This window comes from Microtus pennsylvanicus, chromosome 5, assembly GCF_037038515.1.
Source record: "Microtus pennsylvanicus isolate mMicPen1 chromosome 5, mMicPen1.hap1, whole genome shotgun sequence".
Classification (NCBI taxonomy): Eukaryota; Metazoa; Chordata; class Mammalia; order Rodentia; family Cricetidae; genus Microtus; species Microtus pennsylvanicus.
Genome location: NC_134583.1, coordinates 72,984,847 through 72,998,390, shown reverse-complemented (window position 1 = coordinate 72,998,390; position 13,544 = coordinate 72,984,847). Strand labels below are relative to the sequence as shown.

Below are 13,544 nucleotides of genomic sequence, written 5' to 3'. Positions count from 1 at the left end.
ACTTTTGTTCATGCTTCTAAAATGCACAGGCATCCTTAATAACTAGGGATCCACCTTGACTTATGATGTGGGAGGTGATGGATGCTGTGAATATGTTTTTATTGCCATTGGTTAATAAAGAAGCTGTTTTGGGCCAATGGCTTAACAGAATTTAGCCAGGCTGGAAGAGATAATATAGGGAGAGAACAGGCGGAGCCATAGAGAAGCCATGGAGCTCAACTACCTGCCTGAACCTTGTGGGTAGGCCTCAAGCCTCGTGGTAAAATAAAAATAGAAATGGGTTAATTTAAGATATAAGAGCTAGATAGCAATACGCTTATGTGATTGGCCAAGCAGTGATTTAAATAATATAGTTTTGGAGTGGTTATTTCGAGTCAGGGCAGCCAGGAACGAACAAGCAGTCTATGCCAACAACAGACTTATATAAAAGAATTAAGTCAGTTGACCATCTAATTATGATTTTTTTTTTCAGTGCTGGAGAGCAAACCCAAGGCCTCACAAACAGTACTAGGTGCCCTCCCACTGAGCTACTGCCAGCCTGGGGTGAACGTTTATGCAGACAGAGGTGATTTGCATTCAGACTGTGGCTGGCACACTCTATCTGATAGACTGTACATACTTGTTCCTAAGCTATAAGCTCAGTGTTTCCTTCACAATACATTTGAAGCGATGAAAACTGAGAAAAGACTTTGGCTAGTAACGCAGGGAATTAGGCGCTACAGCCAGAGCTGAAAGCTCAACACCAAGATTCACACTATCTGTCCCAGGAAACAGACCAGATGCTGGAGCAGTGAAGGCCATGCTGTCAGGGCTTGAAGATCGGCTCTCCAACACTGACTGAACGAACAAAGCACCTTTGTGCCAACATTCCATACCTGCTTTTGAAGTTCACTGAAGGGAAGCTATCAACGTCCTTCAGCAGTATTAAAAGCAAGGTGAGGTGGTTCACTTAATAAGTAAAGGCCACCAGGCCAACCCTGACAACCCGAGTTCAATCCCCAGAACCCATACGGTGGAAGAACTGACTCCCACAAGCCGTCCCTTAGCTGCTCCTGGGTGCTGTGGAACACATACACAGAAAAGTAAATGTGTGGTGTGTGCCTTTAATCCCAGCACTCGAGAGGCAGAGAAAGAAAGGTGGATCTCTGCGAGTTCAAAGCCAGCCTGGTCTACAGAGCAAGCTTCAGCATAGGCTTCAAAGCTACAGAGAAACCCTGTCTCGAAGGGGGAAAAAAAGGTAAATGTGGGCTCTAAAATCCCCAAAAGCTCAAGGCACCAGAGGTGGAGACAAGAAGCACTTCCTACATATTTTGAAAAAGGACCCTTGTTTTGAGCTGTATCAAGGGTCTTCACACAAGAGGTTTTGGTTTTTTAGTTCTGCAAGTCATCAAGCAGTTTCTGAGAATTGTAAGCGACAATGCAATCCCTGTAAAATGATGTACGAATGTCACAGCCAGCGCTGCATTTAGATTACACATATGCACCCACCCACCAGATACCCACATGGTCTGTCACACCATTCTGCTGTCTTGAACTCTACTAAAACACAAGAAAACCATCACTCCAGGAGACACAGGGTTAAGGAAAAGACCCTGAGAACAGTAGCAGTCAGAAGAAAGACAGAGTGAAGAAACACTTAAGTATCAGTAAGAAAACCCATTGAAAATGCCAATGTTGGACTGGAGAGATGGCTCAGAGGTTAAGAGCACTGGCTGCTCTTCCAAAGGATCTAGAGTTCAATTCCCAGCACCTACAGAAAGGATCACAACCATCTTGAGCTCCAGTTCCAAGGGATTTGATGCCCTCTTCTGGCTTCTGAGTGCACCGCACACTGCTGGTGCAGATATTCATGCTGATAAAACACACAAACACATAAAATAAAAATAAGATCTCGAAAAGGCCAAGGTAAACTACACCTGGGAAACTGGAGGTAAAAGTAGTTGTAAAATAAACAGGCGAATCGAGAGGGCGAGCTGGCCAAGTAGTAGAGGAGAGGCAGGGAGACATTTTGTTTTAAGGGACAGAAGAGAATCTAAACGAAACCATCAGAAGGTTTCTCAAACCACATAAAACACAAGTCCATAGCATGTTTAATTTGGTTATCTTTATTACAATGTTTGGAATTTATGCTCTACTCTCAATCAAGTGGTTATGACCTTACAAAGCACATAATCCCACCATAGGACCAATGCTACTACAGCATTGGCTGTTACATCGCTTGGATGGAGAGTGTGACGGCTAAGTCCAGAAGGGCCTGTCGTTTGGTTCTCTGCAGAGGATGTTACCATCAGCACAGGGACACATGAGCTCTACAGCACTGACACTGCCAGTCGGTGCCCATCCTGAGGGAAGCTGTAGAGATGGTTCACAGGCCTCACTGATCGGCCAAAGAAACACAAGCAAAATGGCTGAATGAACTCACATGGATTCTTTACCCTGGGCTGGATTCCCAATGTACGAGAGCAGACATAAATAAACGAAGCAGAGAACATTTTAACATGTCCTTGATGAAGAGCACTTTGTCTAAGAAAACTCGTTATACAGTAAATGACAATAATTAGCAAAGTCTTTAAAAACACCCAACTTTTAAAAGTTCCAAATATCTGATTTATTTGACAGCAGAAAAATATTAACAGTTTTAGATAGTGCTACAAAGAGCTGGAGCATTAACAACAGCAACAGGAATTACTTAGGGACAGGAGCATCCAACTACTGTACAAGGGCACAGAGCCTCCCACCCCAAACAATTACAGAGTACACAGAGACATTTCTGTTGACAGGAGACAGAGAAACCCAAAACTAGACAAACTAGACGGAGTCCGGGGACTACAAGCAGCCCCTGGGGGAAGCAAGTGTTGGCAGGAAGTGAAGCTTTCTACCAGATGATCACGTGGACCTGCAATGAAGAAAACACAGTTCAAGGGACCACTCAAGACTGCACGCTAAATTCTGAAAATCTCACAAAATAAAAATAAGACTTTTCTCTGTACCAAAAGAATTTTTTAAAAAATACACTATGGGTAAAATAAGCTTCAGTAAAGGCCTAAGTCCTCTTCAGAGACGCGCCTTCACAAATAACACACATCAGAACAAGTCTGCCAACAGAAACACTGAACTACTTAAGACAGGCCAAGCTAAGTTCGTGTTCTGCTACAAGACATTACATCAAAATGAATCTCATTCGCACTATAATTTTTTCTTTTTAACCTTTAATCACCAGCGGCTGGGCAACTGAAATGGACATGAGAACTATATAAATGTCAGAGAAATATGTAAACCTCATTAATGTTTCCAAAAATTCATTTAGAGATAGAAACAGGTCCAGATAGATGCCTGTCTAAATGTACTGCAATTACGTTACAGTGACTTTCCCAAATGCACAGATATGCTCTGTCTTCTCTCAGCTCATTACTGACTCAAACAATTTGCCCTTCTGGGATCAATTGTTTGCTAATAAATAATTGTTTACAGTCACAAAATGATGTTAGGAGGGTTTCTTATTAGTTTTCCTCCTGCACCCTAATAAGATTGAAAACTAGCTGAGTCCCAAGAGTCTAACCTTAACCTCGCTTTGTTTAACAGCCCAGGAAATGATGAACCATCTGCTTCAGAAAATAATGGACGGCCAAGAGGAAATATTGTTTAATTGTAGATTAACCTCCTCAGGAGGCAGTCTGAAGCAGCTTTCGAATTACCAACTATCACCAGCAAAGAAATCAATGGCTCAAGAGCCTTTTCCTCTACCATTTAAGGTCCAGAAAGAACACAAAGGGATTTTTATTACTTCTATTTACAAACATTTATTTCCACAGCAGAAACAAAAATCAAGGTCAAAACTGCTTCTCTCTCAAAAGTGCGGCCACTGCCCTCCAATCCTGTCTGCCCAAATATCTCTAATGTAGCAAAACCATCAAAAGAGAAAAAACAAGAAAACCCCATTTTCCTTTATTTTCAAGTTCTTAAAAAAATTAAAATTAGTATTTCCCTGATTTCTGTGTTAATATTTATAAATCCACCACTGGGGAGGGCCAACTGTTTTATTAGCATCAACATGGCACTTAAGCAAATGAAATCTTGTCAAGAACATGGTGACCTTCAAGTTCAAAAGGAAAAAGAACAGCATGAGATCAAAATGGCCGGCTAGGACAAGAAACAGAAAAGTGAGAGAGTAAATACAAACACAGCCCTTTATCCAACAGGCTCCACATCCTAACACATCTCTACAGTCCAGCCCGCAAAAGCGCAGACACTACTCCTCGTTAGATGCTCTGCTCCTACAGAGAGAGGCCCAACAAATTTAGCAAGGGCACCTCAGAAAATTACAGAAGTCCAACACACATTTACTTAAAACAAACCCTCCCTGAGGATTTCCTCCGAGGACCTGAGAGCAAGGACAAGGAGGAGGACAAGATACATGGGGCAGCCACTGCACGTTGTACGTTGTGCCTTCGCCTCTCTCAGAGCCTAGAAGAGGTCGCTAAATAAGACTCTGTCCCACTGCTGCCAAAAAGCCTAGATGGCACCTCCAGTCAACAGTTAAGACCTAGCAACATCTATGAAAATTTCAAAAGTAAAGAGATCTGCTGTGCTAGGCAAGGCCATATTACTCTGTCTCCAATAAAACCCAAAGGTCATTCACTTCTGTAAATATTACAGAAACAATCTCTGGAGAGGGATGGGTTTTTTTTTGGCAGTTCAAATTCTTAAATATCTTAAATAGAATTTACTAAAATAAATTATTCTTGAATTCCTCAACTTAATTTTAAAGCAATGAGCTCGTAGTAACTCCAGAGATTCAAATAATAGAGCCTATTCAAGAAGAATGAGAGTTTGACATTCTTCTCTACAAAACAACTAGGCACAATTTTATCCATCAGACGTCTATCAACCTACGGATATTGAAAGCTTGGGAGAACAAGATAAAATCAATTCCAACCCTACAGTCAGCTGTAATATCGAGCAGGCATCAACAACGCTATTCATGAATTTGGAAAAATTAATAAGTCCTGGGCTGAATGCAAGAAAAGGCTTCAATCCAGGTGAAGCATACTCACTTGGGCTTTGTTTCTGCATCTGTCACTTGGCGAATGAAGATACCATCTTCAGGATGCTCCATGTCATCCATTTCATACATGTAGGACGAAGCTATTGCAAGCGTAGTTCCGTCATTACTGAAGGCAAGAGACGCAATGCTAGTGGGGTATCGGTGGAACTGGCATAGTCGCTTTTTGTTAAACGGATCCCAAATATTTACAAATCCATCAGAACCACCTGCAAGTAATGTGACTTGTTAATATGGCTCTGTGTACGGAAGCAGAGAGCAACTCTTAGGATTCTGCCTGAGTCTCAAAGCTCAGCTCAGGCCCGCGGGTCATACTTCACCTGTGGCAAACGTATTGTGGATATTGTGGAAGGAAATGGCGTTGACTGGGTAAATCTGCTCAATGTTGTTTTCCTTTAGCCTGTGACACTTGAAGGCATACTTCTTCTTCTGAACCTCGGGGCTTGGGTCCAGGTATTCTACCGCCACTCGGCCTTCAATGGAGCTCAACACATAACCCTGCCGAGAGAGCGGAGGCCCAAAATGGCAAAAACCTGCCTTCCACAGAGCACACGAGGTCCTCAATTCAATCCATAAAGACAACTATTTCAGAAATCAAAGTTCAGCCGGGTTTAATAAAGGACTGACGGCCATGCCATCTCTATAGACACCTGCTTTGTAAGACATGGCGCCACCCTTGCTGGCTTCCTCTCTCCACACTATCAGTACCTAGCACACTGCAACCAAAAATGACTTGTTCTGTCAAATCTAAAAAACTTCTAAGTTTTAGTATCCTTTGTCTCCTGCCCTGACGGGGACTACAACCTGTTGCCGCAGGTAAAACCCCCTCTGCACCTTTAACTCTAAGCACTGTGCCCCCTCACTGGGAGGATGCACCAGTGATCCTGTCCCAGCTTGGCTGGCCCACCTCTGCGTTTACTACTGAGTCAGGTTTGCATAAACCAGACGGTGAGCAACAGTCACGAGGGCGCCCCGGTTTCAAACCGTCTTTCATCGTCCCTTGAAATAAAAACATATTTTTAAAAAAGATAATGCAATGATTATGAAACATACTTTTTACATCTTTATATTTTAGTCCAGATATTTCAAAAAGTTATTCCCAAAAACTGCTCACAGAAAATGAATTCAACGTAATACAATTTTTTTATGTGTATGCATGTGTGTGTAGAGGCACTTATGAATGGAGGTCAGAGGGCAACCTGCAACTGTCAGTTCTCTCCTTCCACCACATGGGTCCCAGGGGTAGAACTCGGGCATCAGTCTTGGCAGCAAGCACCTTTGTGCACTGAGCCATCTCCATTTTTTTAAAAATAAAATCCTATTTTAAGCGTTCATCATAAAAGCAAAGATAATCCTACAGAAAAATTTAAACATAAAGACAAAATATTTCTGTAATGCAAGTATGTTTCAATCACATTTCAAACTCTCCAAGTTTCACTAACTGCAGCTGACTGTCTTTAATTCAAGAACAGTAACCACCACTTGAGACTCAAGGTGAGACAAAGGGCCAAGAGAACTGACTTCCTGCTCCATATTCCACAGCAGCTGAAGGACAGCCCTGATTCCAAATGCATCTACTGCTTTAAGTGAGGCTTTCTCTAAAAAAAAAAAAAAATCCTGCAGCTGCTCACCTCACAACAACTGCCCTTGTATTTCTTGAGACAGTGTCTCACTTTTAGCCCATGATGGCCTTGAACTCACACTCTTCCTGCTTCAGGCTGCTAAGATCATAGGAGTAGGCCAGTGAGGCTAACCTCCCCTTATAGCTTTAAGGACTGCAAATAAAAGGTGGCTTACTAATTTTTTTTTTTAAGTAATGACGGAAGGAGACCCACTCAGCACACGAGAGACACTCTACCTCATCTCAGCGGCATTCTTATTAAAAAGAAAGAAAAAAAATATCAAAGCTCTCTTGTTAAGTGACAGAGAAACAACCCTGATAATATCAGGATTAAAAAACCACAAAGGCAGGCAAGGCATCCATATCTACAATCCCAGCCTCGGAGAAGCTGAGGCTAAAGGAGTGTAAAAATGACACCAACCTGAGCTACATAAAAAAAAAAAAAAAAAAAACAAATTCTATAAACTTAAATTCCCAAACTTAAGCTTTGATTGGCGTATAAATTGGGATATGTTAAACTCTTTGATACTGCATACTTACTGAGCATCCCACACCAAAACCATCAATACGAAAGGCATCTCTTCAAAGCACTTGGCCATCAACACTTCCCTAAAATGTGGGGTTATTATTCTCCTCTAACCTTCAGTTGCCATTAAAGAATTAAAAAGAGCAGACCTAAGGCAAATTGTAAATCACCACGACTTGGAAATTGAGGGAAGGGAGTTGAGGGGACCAGTACCTGCTTGTTGGGGAAGGCGCGGATGCAGCGCGTCTGATACTTCAGGCTGGACTCCCTGCGCTGCTGCACATAGCCCATATTCCTCAGGTCCCAGACCAGCACCCGGCGGCCTGCTGTACCCACAATCAGCCTGTCCCCGGACACTGACAAGGTGTACACCTTTTAGGAAACATCAAAACTCAATAATCATCATCTACTTCCTGAAAAATAACATTTTGCTCACAAAGTCCATCTAATCCTAAAACCATAAAAAAGACCGTGTTCCCAGAGCAGGCGTCCACTTTAGTCAGGAGTGAGGTGACTTAGTCAAACTTGGCACACACACAAACACCAAGTATGAAGTACACTCGTTGTTATGACATTTCCCCCAAAATTTCTTGACTCATTTAAGATAAAAGTATTAAACCCACTCAAAACAAGACAACAGAGTCAAAATGCCTTTTGGCTTTTTGTAAAAGAATCATTTTCATTTTTTTTCTATGACCAGACCAGCTTTTCAAAGACTTCATCTGGCGACTCAAACTCTCGCTGTTCCCAGAGGGAAAGGCCTTTGGAGGAACAGTGAAGAAGGCTTCACTAGCAGGCCGACTTGTGGCTTTGCAGGCACAAACTCATAGGGAAAGATAAGGGCAGCTGCCTTGCACGTAGCAGAGCTGACCCTTAGGCTCTGATGTCATCATGTTCAACGTTCAAAGAAGGAAGCTCAGCTTACAGGAACAAAAAAAAACCTAAGGCATTTTATCCCCTGAAAATATCTTTTTCCCCGTCATAATGTCTTTCAATATTTAAGCCTCCACAAAAATATTTGTGTAAGAAATCGTAAATTTCCTGCAAGCAGAACATTTAGAAGCTTACATACAAACAAAATTTTACGTAGATACCAGAAGGAGCAAATTCACAAAAGAGCAGCAGCAAAGTGTCTTCCTAACCTAAGTCATATCCTTAAAAATCTAGACCTGAGGTCTTTAACAGAGGTTATTGTTGACTGTCAACCCCTGCTGAATTGCTATTCAAAAAGTAAAAGAAACATGATACTGTAAGACTTCCTTTTAACCCTCAATAACCAAGGCATATAGTTGATAATCACCAGTATACTAACTACAGGTCACAATACAATGCCCAAACAGTAGCCACTACAATCTGACATTAAAACCTAAAAACTAATGCAACTCAAAGAAAAATAAGAATCTAAAAAATTGAAATATTAAGTAATTATTGCATACTTATGAGAACATTGTAATATATGTTTATTCAGAAAGCCAGTATTTTTCAAAAAGAAAATTAATCTACAATATATGAAGTGCTAAACTTAAAAAATAACCAGAAAGCAATCAATTTATAGTGGTACAATTGTATCAAGAATTACCTTAAATCTTTACTATACAGGTGACACGCAAGCTTCTGAAACTGCTTTCTGTCCCCGCTGATCATCAATCAGGGAAAACCACTGTCATGCTACTGACTAGGTGTATACATTTATCAAAGAGAGTATTAAAAAAAGCGACATAATGAACCTCCTGAACCAATAAGCAGCTTGATTCAGTCTGGCTGTCCATTACATGATATTCTGTCGACCATTCATCACCGTTCTTAACATGTTCCATACAACCATACATCAAAACTAGAAACAATGCAATTATTTTATTCTGAACAAAGGTCTTGCCAGGAGTGGACTCGACTGTGACGTGACACAAATAACGGCTCTTGGGTCGCACTGCGGTGTATGATGCCGGCTAACAGGGCAAACAGCGGATTTACACGAGGGAAGAACGCCAGTGAAGAACACCTTCACACTGGTACAACAACCCATCCTTTAAATTAACCGCCACCTGACAAGTCTGATGAGGACACAGCTGAAGTATGTTTATCAAACAGATCAACAAGTCAGAAGACACAAAGTTGGTTTCCAAAAGCTCCACTCACAGGAGGGAGAATCAGTTCTCTCCAGGAACAGGACCCCTGATAGGTTATCCAATCCTAAGAGGTCAGCCAGAAACACACGGATAAACAAACACCACTAACGGACTCAGGAGCTTGTGTGTGTTTGTGTTCACATGTGTGCGTGTGTATAAAACAGTAAAATTACAGAAGAGGCCATGACCTGAGAGTGAGTGGAGGGAGCTGGATGGGACGGGACGGGGAGGGGGGCGCGGAAAATATGTGAATATAGTGTACTCAAGTACAAAATTCAAAAAAATATCATAGATACAAATGGCTTTATAATCTAAAGATAGAGACTGTCAATCTGGACTGAAATAACAAAATAACAACAACAACAAAACCAAGACCCAACTATGGTACTGTCTATGGGAAAAAAAACAATTTAGATTCCAAGTGTTTAAAAGCTCCATTTACTACAAGCCTTCAAATGACATCTGCCAGTGTTTAAATACACACATAGCAATAAAAGTCAGAGAACACAGTTCTCACTCAAGTTGAAATGATAACCCTTTCATCGTCAACGTCCCAACTGCTGTGGGCTGTCAAGCCGAGGTTAGGACAACCGGTCTCTGTACACAGCTTCTCCGAAAAGACAGCGACTCTCAGACCTCACAATATATGGAGTGCGAATTTAAGTTGTGCTCTCCAGCCCAAGCTTAACATCTGACAGAAAAAGGACGGCCAAAAATTTAAAAGTGAATTCCCTTCACTTTAAAGCATTTCTGTGTAGTTAGGTTTCTAAGAGACTGCCAGTTCTTAACCTTTGCAACAGCATATCCATCAAACACGCACCAAAACACCCCGATAAGCACCGCAGCCCTGATGAGCATGAAAACCCTACCTTTTCCGGCTGAGAGAAGGTGCCAGCATTACAAGGAGTTCTGGGATCCCATAGTTTAACTGTCTGATCCCAACTTCCAGTAACCATGACGTTCACTTCCGGACAGTATTCCACACATCTGATAGGGGCATCATGCGTTCCAACAAGATTTTCTATTGCAAAGAAAAATAAAATAAAAACAGCACATATAGCTTTGCCATCTCAACTAACTGGGATACCTTAAGTGAACTAACGGGACATTCAACTGAAATGAATTTGTCTCCATCAACTCCACAGGAATGTCTGCACGTGAGGTCTCCTCTAATATACTCCACATTGCCTAGGTCAGTGCCATAGCAGAAGAGAGCACAGCTGCCTTCAATCTCCAACTACATTAAGATGGCGCGTGCTTATCAACGTGATCCTAGGTTTTATAAGAAAACTGGGTTAACTCTAGGCCTTCGTTTGTACCTAGTACCAGATTTGGTACATTGTAGGTGCTCAAGAAATACTTGCTGAATGCAGCAATGAGAGGAGCTCTCTGGTTTCCTGTACCCTGACAACACTTTCCTCACATTGAGCCAACGCCTGGAAGAAATGGTTACAGGATTTGAGAGCTGAGGGGGTCTTCCAGCTAATTCACTTTGTTCTTATGGTAAGGTCAGATTTCCACTACATAGTTTCTTTTGTCACCCTCAACCTTCACAGTATCTCATCTATTAAATATCTACAACGTGCCAAAACCCATGTGACATAAAGATACAAGGATGACTAGCAGGCCTGGGGATGAAGCTCAGAGAGAGCACTTGCCTAGCATGTATACAACACCCCCCCCCCCCAAAAAATTACTTTCATACAGAAGCCTCTTCCAATGAAATACTGCGCTTTTTCTCCTTGAAAGACTCACGTAGCCTAGGCTGGCCTCAAACCGGCTGTGTAGCTGAGGCTGGCCTTCAATTTCTGATCCTCCTGCCTCCCCCTTCCCAGTGCTGGGATTACAGGACCACCACCACACCCAACACAGAGATGCTTCTCTGTCCATCTTCCCTTTGTTCGACATAGCCTCCAGGTAGTTACATCAGGACACCCTGACGTCTCCTTCAAGCATAGCTGCATCCAATAGAGCAAACAAGCTCAGGGAACTTTCTTTTCTGGGCTCCATTCCAATTTCTGCCTCAATGAAATCATGAAAACTCGTAAGAAACGTTTTTACACTGGCTACTGGGCTGCGCCTTTAAAACACACTTTTCCTTAGTTTGCAAGGAGAGCACCCTAAGATATCAAACAGTCCTGGGAAATCCTGACATGGAACCAGTCCACTTTTAAAGGCTTGTAAAGGTGATGGTCAAATGCGTAAGCGACACTCTGGGCAAACACTTGAGACAGTGTTCAAAATGGGTTTGACTGCAAAATGTACACTCCGTTTGTGCTAACTTAATTCCCATTTAAAACGCCTATTACCAAAGCCACTGTTCACCTGCACCTAAGCACTGGAACCAACTACGCATCCGAAGCAAGCCTTTCCGCACTAATACACCAGCAAAGGAAAACTGGTCAAGTGTGGCCGTATTACCTTGATCAGTGTTCAAATCATGCATTTTCAGTTGATGATCTAATCCTCCACTCCAGGCGTGCGTTGGATCCTACAAAGTAAAGTTTGGTTTTGGTTGGTTGGTTTGTTTGTTTTGAGACGACAGGGTGTCACTAGTAGCCCCCGTGGTCCTGGAACTCACTACAAAGGACAGGCTGGCTTCAAAACTCAAGAGATCTGCCTGCCTCTGCCTCTGGGTTTAAAAGCTTGGCCACCACATCCAGCCCCGTAAATTCTGAACCATTTCAAAGTTGCAAAGCTTTAGCAAGCATTTCAAAATTGCTATTTCTACAGTCAACTGTTGGGTTATGTCCAGTGACAGACACTAAGAAGTAAACAAAAATGCAAGTGGTCTCCAAAATGAACAAAGTGCAGCTTTATCACGAGGGGCACCAGCAGCTAACTAGATGATATTCACTCCTTTCAATCATTCCTTCTAACAAGTTGCTAAATTAGTATTGCTGAGAATTTCAAATACAATTATCTTATGTTTAGAAAGTTCATCCAAGTCTGAACTTGAAAAGGAAGATTGAAACTGCGAAGAAAGGCGAAACACAAACAAACGAACCATGGCAGTAGGCTCAAACCAGGCTAAAGAGAAGCATTCCAGAACATTATGAACTGCCCCAACATTCCAAATCGTGTATGGGATGCTATACTAACTCGGTAGGGGGACAGGAGCAGAAACTGAGTCCACCTACATAGAAGGCGCAGTCCAGGACAGCACCAGTGTGCTGGTACTTGAGTCGCATGGAGTTGGCGGGCACATCGTAGAGGCGCACAGACGTATCCCAGGAGGAGACCAGGAGGAACTGGGAGGTGTTGGGACTGAACTTGACCGAGGAGATGCCATCCTCGGGTGGCTGGTTCAGACTGAACTCGTTCGAACCCGTCATCTGCAGAACAAACGTTAAGTCTGAGTCCCTTACCGGAGAAAGAGAGGCCCGTCCGGGTTTGCGCCTGCGCAGAGCCGGGCTCGGCCGTACTCTAGACCAGGCGCCATCCGGCTCCCACGGAGCTCTACCCGGCCGGGCCTCTTTCCCTGCCCGCGGATCCCCCAAATAATACACAATGAAGGCCAACAGGATCCCTCTGTGCACCCACCCACCGGCTACAGGCGGCAAACCCCGCTCCACCCGCCCTTGTTCGGACCTCTACCTTGTATTCGCCAAAGCAACGTTTCCACACCGGCCAGTAACACACTGCTTCCCTCCGAGCACTCCCAGGCTAGCGGAGGAGGCGGAGAGGAAGCTCCGGAGCAGGCCTATCATTGGCTGATTTCAAACGCCAACGGCTCGATCTCGGCCGCTAATTGGTTCGGTCTGCTGCTCGAGTCTTTACCGTAGTCATCTTGTTCCGGCTCAAAGGGAAACCGCGGTTTTTTCCGTTCACGGTGTCTCAGTACCACCACGCAGAGGTTACGTCGCCGAAGCTGAGAATAGAAACTACAACTCCCAAGTATGCTCTGGTCAGGGAGGCACTCACGCCCGCCCACATTTGTACGCGGCATGCTGGGAGGTGTAGTCTTCCTGGTGCTGCCTGCTGGACCAGACACAGACTAGGAGGCAGGAAAGATGTTTTACCTTGCTCTGGCTGTGTGACAGCCTTCTCTGTCTCTCAGACACAGAATCCCGTTTTGGTTGATACTACTATATAACTAAATTAACATTTTCTATCTGGGCATGCACATACCCCTGAAATTAACCCAATCTGGACATTGTGGAGAAAATAGGTTCTGATCAAATGCACTATTTGCCTTCATTTTTCTGG

General features: G+C 43.2%; 1 protein-coding gene across 1 annotated transcript; it reads right to left on the bottom strand.

The window, feature by feature from the left end:
- Positions 1-2,584: 2,584 nt before the first annotated feature.
- Bub3 (BUB3 mitotic checkpoint protein) lies at positions 2,585-13,208 on the bottom strand. Its single transcript, XM_075972535.1, has 8 exons — positions 12,933-13,208; positions 12,476-12,670; positions 11,757-11,826; positions 10,205-10,356; positions 7,423-7,581; positions 5,383-5,560; positions 5,055-5,271; positions 2,585-2,896 (listed from the first exon to the last, which is right to left on the bottom strand). The coding sequence occupies exons 2-8, from the start codon at positions 12,668-12,670 to the stop codon at positions 2,887-2,889; spliced, it is 981 nt and encodes a 326-aa protein (XP_075828650.1). The 5' UTR covers positions 12,933-13,208; the 3' UTR covers positions 2,585-2,886.
- Positions 13,209-13,544: the final 336 nt, after the last annotated feature.